Source organism: Antedon mediterranea, chromosome 5 (genome assembly GCF_964355755.1).
Source record: "Antedon mediterranea chromosome 5, ecAntMedi1.1, whole genome shotgun sequence".
Taxonomy (NCBI): domain Eukaryota; kingdom Metazoa; phylum Echinodermata; class Crinoidea; order Comatulida; family Antedonidae; genus Antedon; species Antedon mediterranea.
In genome coordinates this window covers 11,041,401-11,064,590 of record NC_092674.1, presented here as the reverse complement: position 1 = coordinate 11,064,590, position 23,190 = coordinate 11,041,401, and the positions used below count along the sequence as shown (strand labels likewise).

The 23,190-nt window shown below is 33.1% G+C and overlaps 1 protein-coding gene and 1 non-coding gene across 8 annotated transcripts in view; one reads left to right on the top strand and one right to left on the bottom strand.

The window, feature by feature from the left end:
- The first annotated feature begins 359 nt into the window (after nucleotides 1-359).
- Nucleotides 360-23,190, top strand: part of LOC140048819 (C-Jun-amino-terminal kinase-interacting protein 4-like) — a 61,863-nt gene continuing 39,032 nt past the window's right edge. For 6 of the 7 annotated variants that reach the window (XM_072093615.1, XM_072093613.1, XM_072093616.1 and 3 more), the window contains exons 1-6: nucleotides 360-987; nucleotides 5,596-5,716; nucleotides 6,337-6,407; nucleotides 13,454-13,542; nucleotides 21,249-21,517; nucleotides 21,978-22,098. In XM_072093615.1, coding sequence (XP_071949716.1) covers nucleotides 685-987; nucleotides 5,596-5,716; nucleotides 6,337-6,407; nucleotides 13,454-13,542; nucleotides 21,249-21,517; nucleotides 21,978-22,098 — 974 coding nt within the window. In that variant the 5' untranslated portion in view covers nucleotides 360-684. The remainder of the gene's footprint in view (nucleotides 988-5,595; nucleotides 5,717-6,336; nucleotides 6,408-13,453; nucleotides 13,543-21,248; nucleotides 21,518-21,977; nucleotides 22,099-23,190) is intronic. The other variant, XM_072093614.1, reaches the window with a different exon arrangement.
- On the bottom strand, nucleotides 6,610-6,738 carry LOC140050614 (U11 spliceosomal RNA). Its single transcript, XR_011845456.1, has one exon. It is a non-coding gene; the product is annotated as a U11 spliceosomal RNA (small nuclear RNA).

Sequence of the window (23,190 nt, the reverse complement as noted above, 5' to 3'; positions counted from 1 at the left end):
CCTATCTTTCGTAAACTCCTTTGTTGAATTTTATTAATATAAATTTAATTGTATGTATATGCTATTTAAATGTTATTGAAAATTTTTTTGGCTGCATTTTGTAATTCCGCACTACTTGCTTTATCGCGATTCCAAGATGGCGGCAATTCAAATTTTGATTTGGTAATAATTCGCGAGGTCAACCACTTTGCTGCCCGACTGTATATTCTTTGGCAGAACTGAAAAAGTTTTCTCACCCAGAGTGTATGTGTATGACGTGTGTGACAAGGGAAAATGTATGCTTGCGCCCGCAGGCGTTAACCTTGCATCACATGATTTTCGACGATATTTCATTCCTCCACACGACAAAGTGACCTAGCTAGCTAGGCCTATCCTTTTTTTTCGCTCATGGATTGCCCACTTTTTCAGTTTAGTTGAGCTTACCTACTGTTGATAAAGAGACTCTTCCTGTTTGCAATGTGGAACAAACTAGTCAAATCAGCATAAACGATCGGTCTGTATAATATACTAACCCAAAATATTACGATACATTGTGTTTTATTAAATTTGGTAAGCTAGGCTACTTTAAAATTAAATAGGGTTTACTAGCCTACCAGCCACCGACTACTGTACGAACCCGACTGTACCACCACACCAGTAGTAACCGTCGAGTGATCCAGTCAGTCGACCCCACCACCAACAAACATGGATGACGGAATGGAAACTGTATATGGCACAGCGGATGATGGCAATATAAATGTTATGTCGGAGAAAGTCACAGGCCTGGCATCTGGGATATATAGAGAGTTTGAACGTATGATTAAAAGATACGACGAAGATGTTGTGAAGGAACTTATGCCTCTGATTGTTAATGTGTTAGAGGGATTAGATACTTCACTGTCACAGAATATTGAAAATGATGTTGAGTTGGAACTTCTTCGGGATGATAACGAGCAATTGATGACTCAATATGATCGAGAAAAACAACATCGTAAAGAGGCTGAACAAGTAAGTTCCAACCAATAATGGAATAATTTTTTAATACATACAGGCTAACCTAATAATCAATGAAACCAAACTCTAGGCCTAAACCCTACCTTACAGTAGAAAGCCTAACCTAGGCCTAAGTGGTCGTGTTAAAGTACTCTCAATGATTTATTGTATTATTGTGCTTGCAAATATTTGTTTGTTTATTCATGTTTTCTCTTCTTCTCATTATGTTCTGTTTTTGTTTGGACCGCACCGTATTAATAAATGTATTTGCTTAATTAGTATAAATAAGTATAAGTATTGTGACAACATACAGTATTCCATCCTGAAAAGATATTTTAACAAGATTTTGAAATTTATATTTTTTTTCATTATTTTCATTAATTACTATTAGAAGAGTTTTGACATTACAGTGCCATCCTGCCATTAGGACAATGTTGTGAACTAGCAGATTTAAAGGAAGTTACTCAAATGTGTCCTTGTAATTTGCTATGATCTTCATTTTTCAGATTAAAATCCAAAATAATTTGGGTTAAAAGCATTATAAACTGCTCATTCATTTTAACATGTATCATTACATTAAAAACTTGTGATACAGTAGAACTCTATCAAGGGGACAATTGTTTGTCTCCCATACAAAAAGGACAGTAACACAAATGTATCTTGAAAAATATAAGTATAAATTTAAAATATTAGGAAAACACGATATAGTGAGTTGCATTTACTACAGTTTTTATAAATTAATAATAATTATTATTGTTAATGGCAATGAATGAATAATTTATTGGTATTGTTTAACATTTTCAGATATAGGTATTGTTTGTTACAACAGTCAGGGGTTGCATTAAGGTTTTAAGTAGGAGGAGAAAAAAAAAGTAACAGGAGAATTTTGAAGTCATAAATAAAGAACTTTGTGAGCGAAGCGAACAACCATTGGCTGGGGGCCAGGGGGCCGGCAAGGGCCCCTGGTCAGGGGTCCAAGGGCCTTCGGCCCCTGGAAGCTCTGGCTTTCTAGAGCTATATTAGGTCATTTAAACTAGTTTACAGACACATAAATATATGCTTAATTTGAAATAAATATATTTATTTTTATTGCATTTTATGTATATTAAATATTTGAGGGAAAAAAACCCTGCATATTTGTGTTTTAAAAAAAATAATAATTACAAAAAAATAGCATAACAATAACAACATATATTACGCACGAAACTTTTTTGGCCCGACGTATTTAGCAATTATTTTACTCCCATTTGTTATGTACTTTATTAATTTAAAATGCGTGGTTCCTTATTTTATGACGTTAGGAAGTTCAATAATAATATTATATATTATTAATAATAATAATATAGGGCCTAGGCTAGGTCTATTATTAGGGAGTCCGAGAGGCACGCGTCCCAGAGCAGTATTTTGCTTTCCACGATTCAACTACGATACGTTATTATGCGCGCGATTTCTTTGACGTACTATTTTTCTTCACTAGGCCTAGTAAACAATTTTTGATTATCAATTACTCTGAGAATAAATATACTATGAAAAAAATTACTTGGTGTCTAATTATTAATCTAAAAGATCATAAAAGTTTGATTTCCAATGCATCATATTAACTATACAGTTAACGACACGAACCACACAAGCCCGTCCGACAATTTTCAACGCAAAACGGCTACATGCGGTCCAGGAGGGGACTTCCCCCACTATACCTTCAGCGTGGTTGAGCCTCTCACAAATTAAAATTTGTTTTCCTACGCCAAAATAATATAGTTCTACATGTTATGTTCATTAAATCTATAAAAAAAAATTCTAAGTGCTAAAAATGTTTTATTTTCTCGAAATATTAGGTACGGTAGTTTATAATTCGAGTTGTTTATAGATAAATCGTATATCATAAAAAATATCTAATTTTTACATGTTTAAATCCATCATCATCGTGTCGTCGCGAGAACGTAATAAATACAACAAACACGTACGTATTGTTCTTGATTAATAAAAGTAGGCCTACTCGCGCCGGGAGCTAGCCTAGGCTAGGCCGTGTAGGCCTAGGTAGACAGAAAGTAGCCGGCGAAAATGTCAAAATAGACGGTCGAATGCGCCGGTTGCCGGCTACTAACGAAACCCCTGACAGTAACACTTATTCTAGTATTGATGATGCATAAATTTGATGTAGCCATATTTGATGGTCCCTGTCTATGGCGGAACACACTTCTTGAAACTGTGATAGTGTTAAAGTTGACCAACTACTGTAGTTGTATAATATTATAGGGCAAAATATATTGATATCCTGCGATGTATTTTACAGTACTTATTTGGAACAAAATATTATTTTTTTATTATATTTTAGAATTATAATTTATTTATGATTAAATTTAATTAAAATATGTTCAAATATTGCAAAAATATTAAAATATACAAAAATAAAATATTTCATAAAAACTGAATGATGCAAAACAAGATTAAAATTCAGAGGCAAGAATAAAGAGTTTTAAAGGCTCGTTTGCAGTACTTTTTCTTATAATTGATCATTGGATTAATCAATGGGATTACTAATACTATAGAATACTCAGCACCATGTCATTGTATTCAGTATAATTGCTAATTTATAATTATGCAGGCTGGTCCGATTATAAATTTTAATAGAAATAATATTTCACTGTAGGTAGCTACTGTTCAGATAGCATTCATTCTCACTGTAGGTAGCTACTGTTCAGATAGCATTCATTCTCACTCTAGGTAGCTACTGTTCAGAATAGCATTCATTCTCACTCTAGGTAGCTACTGTTCAGAATAGCATTCATTCTCACTCTAGGTAGCTACTGTTCAGAAGGTTTCGATCCAAGTCGGCCCTAAACTGTCTCGGCCAAAGTCAAGTCGGCCTCAAGTCAAGTCGGCCTCAAGTCAACTCGGCCTCAAGTCAACTCGGCCTCAAGTCAACTCGGCCTCAAGTCAACTCGGCCTCAAGTCAACTCGGCCTCAAGTCAACTCGGCCTCACGTCAACTCGTCCAAAAAATAATCGGTCAACTCGGCCCCGTTATGGAACGCAAAAAGTGCAAATGAAGGGGATTGATAAAATAATATTTCTTCACAATTTTTTAACTATAAATAATGAATATTAATATTTAGACAATAATGTATTTAGCAAAAAAAAATAGGAATGATTTCACCAACTTTCCTTTATTAATACGTTTAATAAAATTTCAAATTACACAATTGAAAACAATTCGTAGCTGCGCCTCCCCGCGCCTTTGGCAGCTTTTTCGATATCTACAACTGCTACGTGTTTTCACTGACCGGGGGATTCCCCTTTTTTTTAAACGCAAATCATGGACAAAAACGATGTACGATCATTTTTTCTATGGCCAAATGGTGGAACGTAGGCCTCCGTCTTCGATTTACTAAAATGCGGTACCTGCATGTGTTTTTGTAACACGCGGGTACTTATATTCATATCGGCAATGAGTTCATTTTTTTATATGATATTATTTAATTATATTTTTTTTTTTTATTTTTTTTTTTTTAAAGCGTGGATAGTAAGAATCATAATAAATTAAGCACTTTTTGCGTTCCATACTTTATTGTGGCCGAGTTGACTTGAGGCCGACTTGACGTGGGGCCGACTTGACTTTGGCCGAGACGGTTTAGGGCCGACTTGACCTGCGCCCGTTCAGAATAGCATTCATTCTCAAAAATAATTATGAAATACCAGTGAATTATCCTGCAATAATGTTTCACCTTTCAATTCACTATAGTTATTTCAGCTGCTAAGAATTTTAATTACTCAGTACTCTGAATGAGCATGTATTGTTAAACCCAATATAGTATCTATAGCACGATTCATTAATTGTTTGTCAAATAAAAGGGTTGCCACTTCTGTCATTTATTTCCCTAACCACTTTTTTATACCTCCATGCCCTAACTAGCAATTGCATGGAATAATCTAAGAATAATATTCAACAAATAGTCGCTAAATATTGTGTGAAGATGCAAAACAATTGTAAACAAAAATTATGAGAAATAAATATTGATTTAATTGTAGCTGTTTTATTATTTTTTAAAATGTATTTAAAGAAAAATGCTTTAATATCTCAATAATTTACTACTATACCATGGACCTAACATGGATCTATAACAAAAAAATGTATAGTTCCATGACTATAAAGTATAATATAATCTTTTTTCATAATTTGATGATGACGATGATTAGTGGGCGTGTCTCACTTGAGGGCGGACTGATCCATTATCCGACGGGGGTGCGGGAAATTTAATGTTATTAATGTTCTTCTTTTCGTAATGTTTACCTCTCGTCAGAGAGAGAGGCTTATGTTGGTTTATCCAGGTAAGCGGCATAGACTACCAACACCACTGTTGGTTTGTGTATTTTGCCACGCTACATTATTCTTCTACCCTGATTGCTGGTACTGTAAAACCATATTTTAAGAAATGAGGAGAATTCCTTAGGCGCGTGATGTGTTGAAATTAGGTTGGGTGGAAGGCCTTAAACCTCCTGTCTGGCAAACTTTTACTTTACCTATGGTACTATGTGTAGTAAAAGCATTACCTATACATATGATAACATTTTCTAATGGCTTTATTAGCGCATTATTTAATGAATTCTTTTAATGACTTTTCAGAAAGTATTAGAATATGAAGACACGAATGATCAGGAGCGAAGAAGTCTTCAAAATAGACTTGAACATTTTGAAAGTAGTAACAAACATTATCAACTGAAATTTAAAAATCTGAACGATCAAAGTAAGTACCGTACTGTCAGAATTTTGTGTAAAAAATCAGATTCTGTAAGCTCAGAAATTGTGAAAATACTAGTGTCATCCTCTTGAATAAACTTAGAACAATAGGGACCTTCCAATTTGCGATGACTAAAAGGAACCAACCCATCAATCTATGTGTTGGCTGTTGTCGCCTAGATCTGGAAACCATCAAACCTTAGCAGACCATATTTCCATGTACACATAATGATCTAAACATGATGCAAATCGAAAGCTCTTCAATAGCAGAATCGTACTGTGGTGAGCACTGGTGACCACTTCCCTTTTTTTAAAAGAGGTAGTTAATATATGAAAATAAATCAACTGTAGTATAAAAAGATTGATTTTACAGACTTAGTTAGAAATTAAAAAGACCACCAGGAAGACCAAAAGAAAACTGGAAAACCAAATAAAAAAAGATTTAAAAGAAAAAAATGTAGAGTTCAGCAGAATAACAAAGCATCCTGCTCAAAACCCTAAAATATGGAAACAAATCGTGGAAAGCGTCACATGTTTGAAGAGAAAGTCTGTTTCCACCTTGGTGACATACATTATGCTGCTGTTGATAATGGATGCTTCCATGTCTGTTCCAATTTTCTTTTATAGTTGGTCGACATGAAGATCGAGAATCAGAACTGAAGAAGGATTATAGTACTCTACAGAAGAGACACAATGAGGTAATATTTCTTTAATCTTATTTTATCCATCTTTTATTGTAAATTGTGTACACCGAGGGTTGTTTTATTGCCATTTTCGTAGAGCTTATTACACCCAGCTCTTGTGGGTGTGCGTATTGATATATTGGATATTAACTAACTTGGCTAGTCACATGATTTCATCTCAACTAATCATAAAAAAAATTCTATTTTTACATATATTTTTGGCGTCAGTGCTAATGGCAACCAACAGCCGTAATTTCCAAAGATTGCGCTTCCGGAATCTCTTGATAGCGATTCCGCCCAGAAGACCCTAAGGCCCAATGAGTACCATTCGGTAAAAGCCCTTTTTAATCAAAAATTTAGCAGAAATATATCATATATCATCAACTTTGTGTTATGAAATAGGTGTTGAAAATTGTTTTAGGATTGTGTTTTTTGATTGTGTATTCTGTCATTCACATAAGATTATTAATTAGCACAAATTGAACACTATATTTGGTTTGTGTAATGCATAGAATTTTAAAACCATAAAGAGTTAATAACTTATGATATAATTACTGTTGTCTATAATATGAATATTCATTAAGTATTCATTTGTGCCCAATGGACTATTTTCCTTATTTGTTTTTGGCTACTTCCTTAAAAAAAATCTATAATTTCATATTTTTGGTCTTAGACTGTTTCATTCAGATTCATCTGCAAGTATTGATAATTAAAATAAAGGGTTTCCTCTAATTAAAAACCAATTTCAGGACCATCATGAATATTCATTAGATATTCATTTTTGCCCAATCAAGTGTAACATCTTCCCTATTTCTTTTTATTTTCTTCAATAAAAATTGCTTGCATCATTCCTCAATTAATTGCTAAATAACGAAATATTTCCTTTTTTAATTAAAGACCACTTTTGGATCAAAGATTTTTATATTCTAAATTAAAATCTTAATTAACCGCTAGCTCAATTTCGCATTCTATCCTCTGGTGCCAGAAACATCAGTATCTGAGTAAAATACCACAAAGAAAAAAATTCACACAATTGACGATTGACTTTAGTGCAGAATATAGTACTAACTTCAAAAGAATCCATTTCTAGGCCCATTTTCAGATTCAAGGCATTCAAAAAGCGTACAGTATTGGTAATCAAGTCAGTGTGTTCAGACACAAAATTAGTAAATTTCGTTATCATTGGTTGGAGGGACACACCTAATTGGTGACAGTGGCTTAGGCTGCTTTTGTGGTTTCCTGGCAGCTAGTGACTATGATTTTATATTTTCTTCTTGCTTTGTGTTTGTTTAATTTGTTGATTTGTATTAGATTTTTCAAATGTATCTTTTGCCTGAATAAATGATAATAATAATAATGCCAGAAATAATTGATGCATCATGGTTCATTTGCCTTTTCCGTTATGGCCTCTTGATGCGAGCTGTCTAACATTAATTCGCGGCCTAGTTCAGACACAAAAATATGTGTGTACACACTTTTACTGTAAGGTAACTCTACCTGAAATCTGTGATTATCAACATGCAGTTACCTAAAGAGAAATTCAAATAATTAAATTGTGACAATTGGATGGCATTTTGTCTTGTGTCATTGTCATGCCAAAAGCCCTGCATTATAATGAATGTATGAAAGCACCACAATGACACTTGTATAAAACCACCTTTTGTTCTTAGGATGTACTTGTAACCAGTGATTCAATTACCTTGTGGGGTGGGAGTATTGTGAGGTAAAAGTGAATCTGTGTACAAAATATAAGTGACAAAATTAGGGATGGGCTTGAACATTACTCATGCAAATTAGCGCCACATTAAATGAATTATGCAGCGTTTCCCTTACAGAATAAGTCCTAAACTGCATTTGTGAATGCGGCAATAGTCTATGAATATATTAACAATATTACATTGCATTGTGATGGTCCATCAAACTACATTGCCATATTATTTATGAATGATTGCCATGTACATTTCCATAACATAAAACCTTATTATTTTCTTCTGAAATTGTTAAACTAAAGTAAATTAGTAAATTTTTTTTCTACTCTGATGTAATTGTACTATATTTTTTCCATTGTGTAAGTAATTCTTGGGTGAGACTTAAACCACAAATTTAAGATTTTAAGACCTGTTAGGGCTAGATTAGATCCCATGGTAGAAGTGTGTATTGCACACACATTTATTTGGGAGCTACTGTAGTGTAAGTAGTTCTTCTGAAATGTTTCTAGATGACTGTGCTTTATTTAGTCTAGCTCTACAATCACGTACTTGCTTTCAATACTTGTTTGTTTTTGGTCAAAGTTTAAATATTCCTGTTTTTTCTGTGTGTATTACACATCACTGATACTGTCAGTGTCATAAGGGCAAACATTATATTCTGTGTTGATAATTCATAGGCAAATTCAAGGCTGGCATGAGCCCCCTCCTAAATTTAAAAAATTGTAATGCAAAAGATAGGACATTAAATTAAGTTCAGCACTTCATTTCCATACTTTTAGGCCCTGGACCCTCCTATTTCCAAATCCTGGATCCGCCAATAAAATTCTATTTAATCATAACATTCTTCCATGTAGTTTGTTTGATTTGATATTGATTGTATTGCTTTCTATTCTATTGATTAGTCCGTAATAAACATGGTACTGTACATTTAGATACAGTACCATAACTATTTTATTACTAAATTTAACTCTTAAACCTAATTTTTTTTTATGGTGTATTATTAATTTGTTGTTAATCTGCAAAGACTATACAGATATTCCAGCATCATACTACTTATTATATTATAGATTTTTATTATAGATGTAGATATAAGTACAGTTCTGTAAAAACACATTGCTGTTATAAATATTATTTCTATTGTTAGACCAATTATTATACTGTACTTTATACAGTAACTGAGTATAATCACATGCTCAAGTAAATGATCCAACTCCCCTAACTGTGGAACATTTCATTGTTAATGCGAGATAATCCCACTTCTTAATTTAGGCTAAATTCGGACCTTGGTAAATCCTATTGTTAATGCAATTCGAGTATAAACCCACCCCCTAATTTCCCCCAAAATGTCACACCCAGGCCCCTGGTAATGTACCCAGGCCCCTGGTAATGTACCCAGGCCCCTGGTAATGTACCCAGGCCCCTGGTAATGTACCCAGGCCCCTGGTAATGTACTCAGGCCCCTGGTAATGTACCCAGGCCCCTGGTAATGTACTCAGGCCCCTGGTAATGTACTCTGTCATTACTATAATTCCAGCTTTGCTTCCTTAAGAAGAAGAGTATATTTCCTCACTTGAAAACATTTGAGATGTCTTTGAACACTTATTTTCAGCCCTTGCCAAGGCATCGTATCCTACAGTAGACTCTATTTATTTCCTATTGAGATCGATTCAAATGTCAAAATATTTGGTTACAAAATGTATACCAATCCATATGCACATGAATCGTTGTCATAATTATAAATTTTAAAAATAGCTTAATAAAATAGAATTAAAGATCATGGAACATGGTATTTGATGTATAACGTTTTTTGGCTGATTTGGGTCTGAATATGTTGATTTTATTAGTACGTTTTGATAAAATAAATTCTATAAGCGTAAATTATGAATTTTTTATGATTTACATACATCGGAGTTTATATCTCCGAAGTCGAATTTGGAAGCAGGAAATCCAAGGCGATAAATCGTGACGTCATAAGATGAACACACTGCACTGCCCTGTCGCGACGCATCTCTCTATTGTATACAAACTGTACTGTATCGGCAAGATGTCAACACGTATTGTGTACGATCTCGACAGTTCGGAGTCTGATTTTGAAGAGGAAACTATCCATTATGAATTCGAAATTGATGAAGATGAAGGAGACGACGTTATGGATACGCAAGAAAGTGTTATTGAATGCAATTAATTCAACCGTAGGCCTATATGAGAGCCCGATCTCACCGATTCTGAAGGCGAGGCGGACCAACGCGAAGGCGGCGAAGAACGTCGTGGGGAAATTGACCAGACCAACAATAAATGGTCCTAGGCCTAGGTTTACATTTTCAATTACGGACCCAAACTTTGGAATGGTTAGTTACAGTCAGTTATACGAATGCATTATTATCGTGTTTTTAAACGCAATAAAAAAATTAGTAAAACTGAAGTTGTTGTGTCGATTAACTAAATAAAAGGTAGGCCTAGGTAGTACTTCTTTCTAAATTCTAGTATAGTAGAGTAGTAGGCCTAGGTGATTAATTCGGTTTTAAAATCAGCAACACAAAGGGCCTAGGCTAGTAGTACTGTGTTGAAAGCCCCAGCATAATAGTTCAGGTGGGGAGTTGTTCTGCCCTCATAAAAATAAAGCTTGTGCACAAGCTGACTGCAATAATTTGTAAGTTGCATGACAGATTGCACTATATTCTCTATTGATTTGAACAAAAATTGAACCATTTGAAATTTGCTTTAGAAAAGTCAAATTATATATAATCTTATTGCACTTTTACAAATGATTTTGTTCTTACAGTACCGTATTATTATTTCGCAGGGTATGTGGATGACCTCATCTTGGAGGTAATGAGCATTGTTGAAGGGACAGCAGAAGATGTTGATGTTGTTGATGCGCCACCCCAACTCTGTTCAGGATTTGAACGCCCCGACAAAGAGACCGCTATTGCCAACCACTTCACAAGATTTCCAAATGTGAACAACTAAGGCAAAAATTATGCAGTAAATAAATCAGCAGCCAAAAGGTCCACTGATCAACTTCAAATAAGAAGTATAATACATACTCCAAGAAATGAGATACATTCCATCATGCTTTTTATTATAAATCATTATTTCGTTTTTTTAGTGAAAGATTCAAAGCCATTTGTTTATGTGGATACAGCGCCACAATCCAGAGCCAACAGTTTTATAAACAAAATAATCACTTGTGTGCATAATTTTTTAATAAATTGTGTCAGAGAAATGTATATTTTATTTCTATTTGATCATTTTATTTCTATCAGATACAGTGTACAATACTTTCCTTTATGAAGTACAGTAAATAATTGTATGTGGTTAATTGTAATCTCAATACAAGTTGGTGCTAAATGTTTACTCAATCCTAAAATCCAGCAAACTGGAAATCATCTTCCAGTGGGAAGTGGGCTCTTATGCAGGAAACGGCACATGATGGTAAGACTACCATTTCGGCCCAAAAACCCCCAACACCATCTGGCGAGTTGCCGGTACGCAATATGTCTCAGACGTTTATGTTTTGAGGCTTCAACAGGTGTGTCATACTGTTGGCGGTAATGCAGCCATGCAATTTCCAACACATGCAAATTCAAACAGGCAGCAGTGAATCCAGGATGTTCAGTGATGCATATGTAGGCTTCTCCGTATTGTAAATTGTCTGACCTTCCTCCAGCCTATGATTAATAAATAATAGGGCCTACTTCCTGGCAACATCGACATTCGCGATACGTGGGTAGCATCTGGCAATAGCCACAATCACACCTGTATTATAAAAACAAAAATATTTTGTAATAATAATATTGTAGCGCTCTAGAGCGCTACAATATTCTGAGATGTCACAATATATAGGGCGCTATATTAAATATTTTTAAAGTTTTAGTGATTATTAATGATTAATTTAATGTATTGTGTGTGAAATAGGAAAATAAATCTGCATCTTGGCTAGCCTTAGGGGTGGGCCTATCTATCTAGGCTTACCCTAGGCCTATTTCAAACAACAAAGTGCAAATTTGTTAAATAAAATGGTCAGTCTAATACCGTAATGTACATTTTTGCTTTCTACGATTCAATTTAGCCTAATCTTTATTTCGTTAAAAAAATTCAATCTAGGCCGTAGGCTTATAGACGATAGCCGACCGTCGCCGGTGAGAGGGCTAGCCGCATGAATTGGAGTAAAGTACAGTAGGGCCTAGCCTCTATCTAGGCCCTAGGCCTAACTAAGCCACAATACACACACTGGCATGACGGAAGAATATCGTAGTTATCTACTAGGGAATTGTTAATTATACAATAAAGTTATACATTAATTTTTAATAAAAGAGATAGTACTACTAACCAATTTAATAACTGGGTTTGAAGTTGAATATTCTCTGCTTGAATTGTAGGTAGGCCTAGCCATCTTCTGATGATGAAGAATCGTCAGAACTACAATCGGGCTCGTACATGTACGGCCGAATTAATTTCATCGACATTCCATTCAATATTTCGATTGTTAAACAAAATAGTTTCTCCTTCATTCTCCTCAGTTTCGCATTCCACTATCAATGTTTCCTCTTCTAATTCCTCTGACGAAGAACTGTCAAAATCATACGCAATACGTGTTGACATCCTAGTTTGTACATACACAGCTCAGGCGGGCGAAAAAGTTTCTTCATCTTATGACGTCACTATCAGAGGTTACCGGAAAATGCCGAAAAAACCCGAATAGTCGTGAACTGAGAGCAGTTGCGCGAAATAGCAGAAAACACTTTAATTATGTCCTGAAAACTTTTAATTTATTGTCTGTTTAATATCCATCAAGGAGAACAACTATAATACTACTATTTTACATAAATATCAAATACCATGTTCCATGATCTTTAATTAATTTAGTCTAACTACTAGCTGATGCTGTAAGTCCTATAGACGGGTTACTTTAAACCTCTCTCCAACCTCCGTGTGACATGTAAAGATGGCCAAGAATTGCCAAACATAAGAGAGTTTAGTGGCTGAGCTCCAATGTGCAGTGTAGATGGCTTGTATGCACTCTAAAGCGTCTTTCATGTTCTGGTTTAAATTCAGCCCCTGTTGATGTTACACTTTGCGATTGTCATATGTCAGGGAACATTTTCGCCAGTGTAGCGTAGCAAAAAGCTATACAAAACAACCTTATTGCTACACATTTTGAAAATTGTGTAGCAAAAAATACAATACAAAACTATGTTTCTCGACTTAAAAATCAGTTTGATTGGCAATATTGCTAAACAAATTTTTTAAATGAAAATTTTCCCTGTATGTTGCATCTCTAATGTGAACCAAGCATTAGGAGTACAAAAGTTGGCTGCAGCGGCTAAATAATATTTTTTATTTTTGCAGATGTTACAAAATTATGCTGAGAATATAGAGAAGTTGAAACAAGCTACACAAGTTGGCGACCAAGTGGCTGCCAGCCCAAGGTTATTTAAGTACGTATTTTGTGACTGTTTTTGGTGGTTGGTAAGTTGGGTAGGGTGGGGAAGGTTTCAAAATGCAGCATTAAGATGGGGGAGTATGAGTATAGATCTTACTGTTACTTGTCATGTGACCGGGTGTGGTCGTAGGGTCACTATGCAATGCGCACCTGGCGGAGCCCATCCCTCTCCAGACTACGACTATGAATTTTGTAGTCGTATTTGCTTCATGAATTATTCATGAATCAAAAAATTATGCATGCACAATTATCATTTTGTTCTATAAAGATACCTTGTATACAGCTGTTTTGAGCAATTTGTTGCCTACTAATTAGTGTTTGTAAGGCAGTATAAAATTGTGTTGTTTTGCAGTATGATACCTGTTGGTTCAAATCTTGATCGATGCATTTTCTAATTTTAGTGTGGAGAAGATATTGAGAGTGTTAGGTGTAGGTTTTTAGGTGTTTGATAGGAAGCTGTGGAGTTGTTTAATTAATGTATTATTAGTGGGTGAGTGGTTGTGTGTAATTATAAAGAACGTAATACTATGGGAATCAGACTAGTAGATCTACTACAGTAATTATGTAATAACATTAATGTTGTTGCTGACCATATGTTAAGTTTAGTACTAAACAAATGTGTAGCTGTAAAATGTAATTCCGGTTATCACACAAATTAATAATGAAGCTGTTTATATTTATATACATTATTACTGTATGTAGGCCTACCATGCTTATTACTGTACATTAGCATTATTATTCATTCACAAATAAGTGTTATTATAGAAACATCTAATTTGCAGAAATATGCAGGTACTATATCAGTCTGATAATAATTCAAATAATTTTAATTGAATTTAGTTTAAAAATCATTTTTAAAAATACTTACCGGTACTTACAAAGTGATAACATTAACTACTGTATCTCATTACAGAGAAATACATTATCAAAGATTTTCCAGATAGCCAAAAATACTTATTTAGCTCGATTAAATTGGGGTTGTCCAGTATTTTTTACAATATTAGTTCTTGAGAAGTTTAGTGGGTTTTAAGTGACTTGAAAATCTATGTGAATTAAAACTAAAATTTGGTTGGGGATGACCCGTTTCTATAGCTTTAGCTAGGATAGATGGAAACTTGGGGAAATCCCCATATTTTGGTTTGGGTACTGGCATAGACTTTCACTTTCATCTCGTTCTTTTTTAAGGGACAAGAGCTTTATAAATTCAAACCCTCTAAACATTTCCCACCCAGTGTTGCACTGCCAATATTAAATGCATCACATACTATAGAATAATAATTTCCAGATTCCACATCACACTAGGGTGATTCTGACAGTGTTCTTCGATGTGTTTTACGAATTGATGGTTAATGTTATAACATGGTTTGTGCAAGTTAGGATATTTTACATTTATGATGCCATCTGTTTAAATGGCATCCCACAGACTATATGGCAGTGATTAGTGAATGACGATAGTATGTGTTCAACTGTACATTATTATTCTACCTTTTATTCCAATGATCACAATTAGGGATGTACTAAAAAGTTTTGATAAACAATTTTTGTCTATTAACAGCATGTCTCATAAGGAACCAGTTACAGTACAGAACCCTTAAGGCCAATTTACACAGACGAGCGGTAATGGTAAGTGGTAAAGCCACGCGGTTTTTTGCTTACAATTACCGCTTACCGTTACCACTCGTCTGTGTAAATTGGCCTTTATTAAGGGATGTTCCCTAAATAGTCCCTAGATCTATTCAATTTAGATTACAGACTCTACTGTACATACTCAGCTCTCCCCCATCCCCTCATATTCAAACCTCCTGGGCCTATTTAATTAGCAAACATTAGGATAATCTAGACACATTGATGAGAAAATAATATTAATAATCAGGGAATAATTTCGCCAGTGTAGCATAGCAAAAAGCTATACAAAACAACCTTCTTGCTACACATTTCTACAATTGTGTAGCAAAAAATACGATAGAAAACTATGATTCTCGACTAAAAAATCAGTTTGATTCGCAATATTGCTAAACAAAATTTTAAAATGAAATTTTTCCCTGATAATAATAATTAATATTAAACTTTAAGATTATTAATTGTATATTCTCCATAAATGAATTTTCTTTACATACAGTAATGCTGGGTACAATGAGTCAACATTATTCAGTTTTAGTAACAAATCTTGTTTAAAATAAATATGTTTTTATTTTTTTATGACAATTGAATACTATAGTAAACAATTCTACAATAGATCACAATTAGTTATCTGTTACATCCTTGATTAGTTTAACAAAGGACTACATTCCATTCATGCTTTAATTACAATGAATTTAAATCTAACTATCTCAAATGTTGAGACCATCCCCTGTTAATATTCTTAGTAATATTTAACCTATGTATATTGATTGAGGGAGTTAATATGTCAAAATATTACTAATAATTATTTTGCCATCAATATTATTAAATTCAGGCATTTAATTCTGAGAAATAGAAATTTATGAGTACATAGTAATTGTTACAACAGGCATTAATTTAATTATTTAAAATGTAGACGAGAGAGATGTTGAGATATTTGTAGAATTTTTGTCACTGAAATATTTTAAAAGAGATAACTAAATTGAATAAGTGAAAAGCATTATTAAATAATATCAATAATTTACAATTTTTCTACCTGTTGGAAGGATTGGCAATCTAGTATGAATATTCATTATGTTAATAATGATGAGGCAGTTATTTGACTTTATAATTAGGGACTTATAATGGTTACAGTAATAATTATTAGTATAGTATTGTAATAAAGTACTGATAATAATTATTCATTTAATGATGAAGGGATAAATTTATAAAATAGAGATAACCAATGACAACGTTTAGAATGGTTATCAATCAGTAAGGATAATGAATATTCATTTATGTTAATGATGATGAAGCGATGCATTTATTAACACACAGCAATTGACTATGTTTTGAATGGTTATCAGTAGTAAAAATGAATATTCATTTATGTTAATGATGATGAAGTGATGCGTTTATTAAACACACAGCAATTGACTATGTTTTGAATGGTTATCAGTAGTAAAAATGAATATTCATTTATGTTAATGATGATGAAGCGATGCATTTATTAAACACACAGCAATTGACTATGTTTTGAATGGTTTATCAGTAATAAAAATGAATATTCATTCATGTTAATGATGATGAAGTGATGCGTTTATTAAACACACAGCAATTGACTATGTTTCGAATGGTTATCAGTAGTAAAAATGAATATTCATTTATGTTAATGATGATGAAGTGATGCATTTATTAAACACACAGCAATTGACTATGTTTTGAATGGTTATCAGTAATAAAAATGAATATTCATTCATGTTAATGATGATTAAGTGATGCGTTTATTAAACACACAGCAATTGACTATGTTTTGAATGGTTATCAGTAATAAAAATGAATATTCATTCATGTTAATGATGATTAAGTGATGCGTTTATTAAACACACAGCAATTGACTGTTTTGAATGGTTATCAGTAGTAAAAATGAATATTCATTTATGTTAATGATGATGAAGCGATGCATTTATTAAACACACAGCAATTGACTATGTTTTGAATGGTTATCAGTAGTAAAAATGAATATTCACTTATGTTAATGATGATGAAGCGATGCGTTTATTAAACACACAGCAATTGACTATGTTTCGAATGGTTATCAGTAGTAAAAATGAATATTCATTTATGTATTTTTAATGATGATGAAGTGATAAATTCATTAAATAGAGGTAGCCAATGACATGGTTTAGATGCCTATCATCAGTAATGATAATGAATATTCATTTAAAATGTTAATGATGGAGGATGTAGATTGATCAGAGATAGCAGTGATGGTGTTTAAAATAGTGATCGTCAAAAGATTAGTAAATATTTAGTTTACATGTCATTGTCAGTGAAATGAGGGATTCTTCTCAGAATAATGTATTTATACAGGGTCGTAGCCACCAGTACGGTTGGTGAAGTTTCAACCTGGCTACTTTATGACCTTTGACTAACCCTGTGGTCAGCACCACCATACCATATTAATTCGCACTGTTAGCGCTTTGTATCAGACTGTTGTTGAAATATCTATATTAAGGAATGTAATGTTAATAAAGCATGCTTTAACCTACTGTATAATATTAATTATTATACTATATTATTACTAATGTACATATTAATATGCTTGAAAATAATTCATTTAGAATCACATATTCTTTAATGTAATATACCTTTTCTGACTTCTACCCATCTACAGTATCCTTTTTCCCTTTCCCCACTTCTACCTTCCCCTCACCCATCTACCCTTCCTCCACCCCCTGTTACCAAATCGATCAACACCATCCCTTTAATTATTTTCTTAATATACCATCTCCCGCTTCTAACTTGTCTCACTAATTTTTATTTCTTTCAGATTTCTTATCTTTTGTTTGCTTGCCAAGTTATATTCTTTGGTTTGTTGTAACCATCACCTAATATCATTGCAATTTTATCTTGTTTTTCATATTTGTTTTAATCACTTTGCTTTAGTTTGAATAATAATGCTGATTTTCTACATTTACACCAGTGTTAAAAAAATGTGTCTGTAGTAGTAGATGTACTTAATACATCATCTATGAAAATGGAACTTGGCACTAACAATGGTAACACTGTCCGAAGCCATTTCACTACTGTATATGAGGTGTCCTGCTACATTTTGGCTCTTACTGAGTGTGCTCCCACACTCTGTTTCTGGGATAGGCTTTCATTGATTTAAAGCCCTAATCGCATTGGACTTCTTTGAGTGAAAATAACAATAAGTAATTTTTCAATGTCAACAAAAAAACCTCCCACAACACTTTCAGAATCCTCTTTGCAATTTTACAAAAGTAGGTCTGTATTGGAAGTGAGATCTGCTCTGGAAACTAACTAAGCTAGTTTAACCAAGCTGCAACATTAATTGTGAACAGTTAAACTTGCATGGTACATTTTGATGTGGAACACAATCAGGTGATATGTCCTAGTAAACCTTGGCCACAATAAAAGATTCGTAAACGGTAATCAAAAGATTTTGCTTCTTTTAACATTAATCAAGAACTTGGTAAAATCTTTTGAAATTTTAGTCCAGTGCGATTTAGGCTTTAAATGTCGTTTTTATTTTAAATGGGATTTTGGTGATCAGCTTGTGTTGCTTCTCCTTAAATGTGCTTTATATGTTCAAATACTTTGAATAATCACAACATGGGAAATTGGTAAATGTATCATTAACGACCAAGAAATATCTCTTATGTAGTTTTAGTTGTTGAGTAAGATCCTTTTAATGGTAAAATGTTTGGCCAGATTTGGATCGACTTAGAAAAATGATCGTTTACAGTGTTAAGTTGAATTATAAGAATCTATTATGAGAGATGCAGCATTAATTGTTTGATTGGTTTTGCTGAAGAATCAGGAATAATATACTGCAATTAATTTCTTGTGTTCTTGTGTAACATTAATCAAAGGATGTTCAAAGTGTTCAAATAAATGTTAACAATATTTCAACATTGGCATCAGTATTACCATGGCAACTGATTGATTTGTCTACAAACTAATTAGACATCTTAGAAGTTGTTTATCGAAGCAAAAGACTAAACCATTGAAAGATGAAGTATTATCTAAACTAGTCTTCTTGAGAATTATTGAAAAGGTTGATCTATTTTTAGATAAAGTCTGTGTAAGTGTCATAAGTCCTATTCACCTAGAAATTGCTACAATATTGTAGTAAGCAAGCCAGTGTTATTGTTGGTAGATCCCTCCACAGAGAAAGTAATATTACAGTAATTTACCATTTACTGTGTAAAAGGGATCTCAGCAAAATATGCAAATTTTCTGTTTTACAAAATGAATTTTGACTGTAGAGGACACGCTTCGTTGGGTTAACAAATATCGTAGCAGGCAATATTAACTTTATTGTTGTTTTTATCTTGCATATAATGTAAACTATAAAAATAGAATCCCAACTTTTACCTTGTTTGGGATTTTTACCTAGATATTGCATTTTCACTTTAATCAAAACAATTATAGTTTTTTAAGTTTACTATATTTTACAGAATTAGAGGATTTTGCAGAATTGTAAGATGGATGTAATTATATATTATTAAGGATATTGGTCGTGAAACATTTAATATTCTTTAGAATAACATTTATAGTTATGTAATGTAATACAATACATTGGCAACGATTGAAATGCTCTATCAATAATCTTTGACTAATCTTGAATATGCTATCTGTACAATGTGATTAATGCAATAGACTAGCAGCTTATCGCTGATGAGATGAAGTTTGTTAGCCAGGGCTTTGTAATGTCAAAGGCATCCAAGATTACCAATACTATGTACTGTAGGTTTTTGCTGCAACACGAATACTCAAATCTTGTTGACTTCATTTTGATAGAAATCAAACTGTTTGATCTAAGAAGCTTGTATTGTAGGCAAGGGAAGAAATGACCTTAATTGCAAAAAAAAAGGGGATTGCTTATTTTGGACTATAAGGAGTTTGCCAACAAGGACACAGTTATACATCAGATTCTCAAGCTATTGCTATCTTACAGCCCTCTTTTGCATGACAAGCTCTTACTAAAATTTTCAAACTGGAAATGTCCAAAGAGTTGTATGTTTTGCAAGAATTGCATCTTTTGTAAGAGTTACATCTCAGTTTTTGCAAGAATTGCATCTTTTACAAGAGTTGCACTTATGCTAGAGTAGCATCTTTTTCAAGAGTTACATCTTTTGCAAGAGTTGCATCTTTTGTAAGCGTTGCATCTTTTGCAAGCGATGTATCTTTCGCAAGCGTTGCATCTTTTGCAAGCGTTGCATCTTTTGCAAGCGTTGCATTTTTCGCAAGAGTTGCATATTTTGCAAGAGTTGCATATTTTGCAAGAGGTGTATCTTTTACAAGAGTTGCATTTATGTTACTTGTTAGAGTTGCATCTTTTGCAAGAGTTGCATCTTTTGCAAGCGTTGCATCTTTCGCAAGAGTTGCATATTTTGCAAGAGTTGCATATTTTGCAAGAGGTGTATCTTTTGCAAGAGGTGTATCTGTCCTGGTATCATAGATCATGTTAGGATCATAAATCTTTGTTTTTCTTGTGGACAAATACTCAATGTTGGATGAACCAACACAACAATTCTTCTCTTAAGTACATGCACTAGGGTGCAATAAAATAGTGGTAGACATTTTCCTATCCCATATATCCTAGTATAAAGTGGAATAGCAAAAAAAACGTTTTTAATGGCACCTGTTTTAGACACGATTCAAAGTCATTGTAGATCTGTATTGATCTGTGGTGTTCATGCATGACTAGGTATACTGCAGATGATTCTGGGACATATGGAAAGATCTTGTTTACACAATATGGAAATAATTTTAAAACACTTGCAGCACTAATTTATTATATTCGGAGAGCAACCTGTCGTTTGATTATTTTCATTTGCTTAACTGTAACAGTTCTTCTAAATTAATAACAACAACATTTAATTAATAAATTAACATTTAATGGTAACATGATCATTAACACATCAACACTGTCTTTTTTGTCAATAAGTATTGTTGTTGTGACTTTGTAAAGATGTACATTTTCATGCATTGTATCAATGTTGTCGCACCCATTTCATTTGCACATGCATTTTTTTTCTCTCTTTTTCCGTGTTCCGGATAATAAACTAGATTACATATTCCCAGAGCGCATTCTCCGCCATATTACAACCAGGAACCACCAACTCCAATCAAAGACAGCAATGTTATCCAGGACAGTCTCCCAACACCGGACGCACCACAAAAAACATTCCTATCAAAGGAGATACCAAACGATTCAAATCTACAGTTGGAAATTGGAAATGCACCAGTTACAAGATCAAGAAGTGTTAGTACATCATCCATTGAACAAAAAGCCACAGAAACACAAGCATCTGTTACCACGAGCAATAAGGAGACTGGTTAGTTGTGAAAAACTGTGCTTAATGTAATGATTTACCATTATTTATTCCGACCAATATCTTTATAGCTGGAACTACAGTATATAGAATTTGTCCCAAGTCTGTTTTTTCTATGAGCAAATAATTGGTTAAAGATGTGATTAAATTTCCAACAGAAACAGGACAAATAAGTAACTGGTTTGATGGTGGTCACAAAGTAACATTTTTGTGTTGAAATTATTGATCTTTTATCGGTTAATTGTTATTCGATTGACTGCCATTGACCTTAGGTCAACTTCATAGCGTCTTCTCCATTTGCATCATATTTTGAGGAATGATTTTTCAGACACTTTTCCAAAAGTTTGTACTAGAATTTAAAACTAACCATTTACAGAGATACAACAGAGGTACAAGTTTCCAATGAGGTCATTTTTCTATTACCGTTATTTCTTGATAACTGAATCTGATGCTTTATGTATAGAAATGACACCAGATGTAGAGATGAGTCCACAGTTGGCTGAAGTATTTGAAAGCACTCCAGAACTAAAAGATGTAAGGCAACCAATAGCAACAACTTCAGGGGAACTACTATCAGGCTTCAGGTTAGTAGAGATTGGTCCATATTGGTTGATTTTTTAAGGTCATTGTTGTTAATTGATGTCATTGCCATTAATAATAATAATTAATTGAAACTACACTGACATTGATAAACATGTTCATTAAAACTGTGTATTCATCAAAACCAAACAAATACAAAATTAATAAGCCCAGGAACAAAATAATAAATAATAACACACACATTTATTAAATCAACTGATTGTGAAATATTACTTAAAATACATTTAAAGATAAGATATAGCATTATAATACAAGTTTTAAAAGACATTTAAAAAAAGAAAAAAACAAATTTAAAATAACTAAAAAAACATTTCCTCATTTTTATTATTTCAAATTAATTCCAATATATCAGGTGGTTTAGAATTTATTCTGTGCCTGTTGATTTGAACAGTATTTAAAAAAATATTTTTATTAGGTTTTTTAATGTAATACTGTAAATTATAATCATTGAAAACAAATTATTTTAAAGAAAGCATCATCGTTGATGTCTGTTGAAATGTGTGAGATGTGATCCAACATTTTTGACTGAAATTCCTATTAATATTGAAAATTATCGTCGGATCAAGATTGAGTACTGACATCACAATTCCCAGATGATATATTATAGGCTTATGTTTTGTTTTAAATATGTTACGAAATAAAAGCAGGTAAAAAACATGAATTAAATGAACTCATTCCGTTCCTCATGACAGTATGTACAAATGACACGCCATTCATTTTCCTTAGGCAATACACATCTCAATATGTATTTTTAGATTGTACATAGTGTGCTGAAACATGCTGTTAACTTGTTTTACGTCAATACAAAAGGCCATCATGTTTACAGTACTATGTTAACAACTTAGGGTCGCCAATCCTATTTGTTGTAATGCTAAGGTGTTTAGATTTTATGATACAATTTTTTAGTGTTAATATATTTATTTCCTCTCATTCGTTATCGTTGAAAAGTGTTCCAATTACTTCTGTAATTTTAATGAAGATAAGATAAGAATTAACTGGTTAAAAATTGACAATTTGCCTAAAATAATACAGTTTTTAATATACATCTGTATTCTGTTTGTTCCCATCTGGTTGTT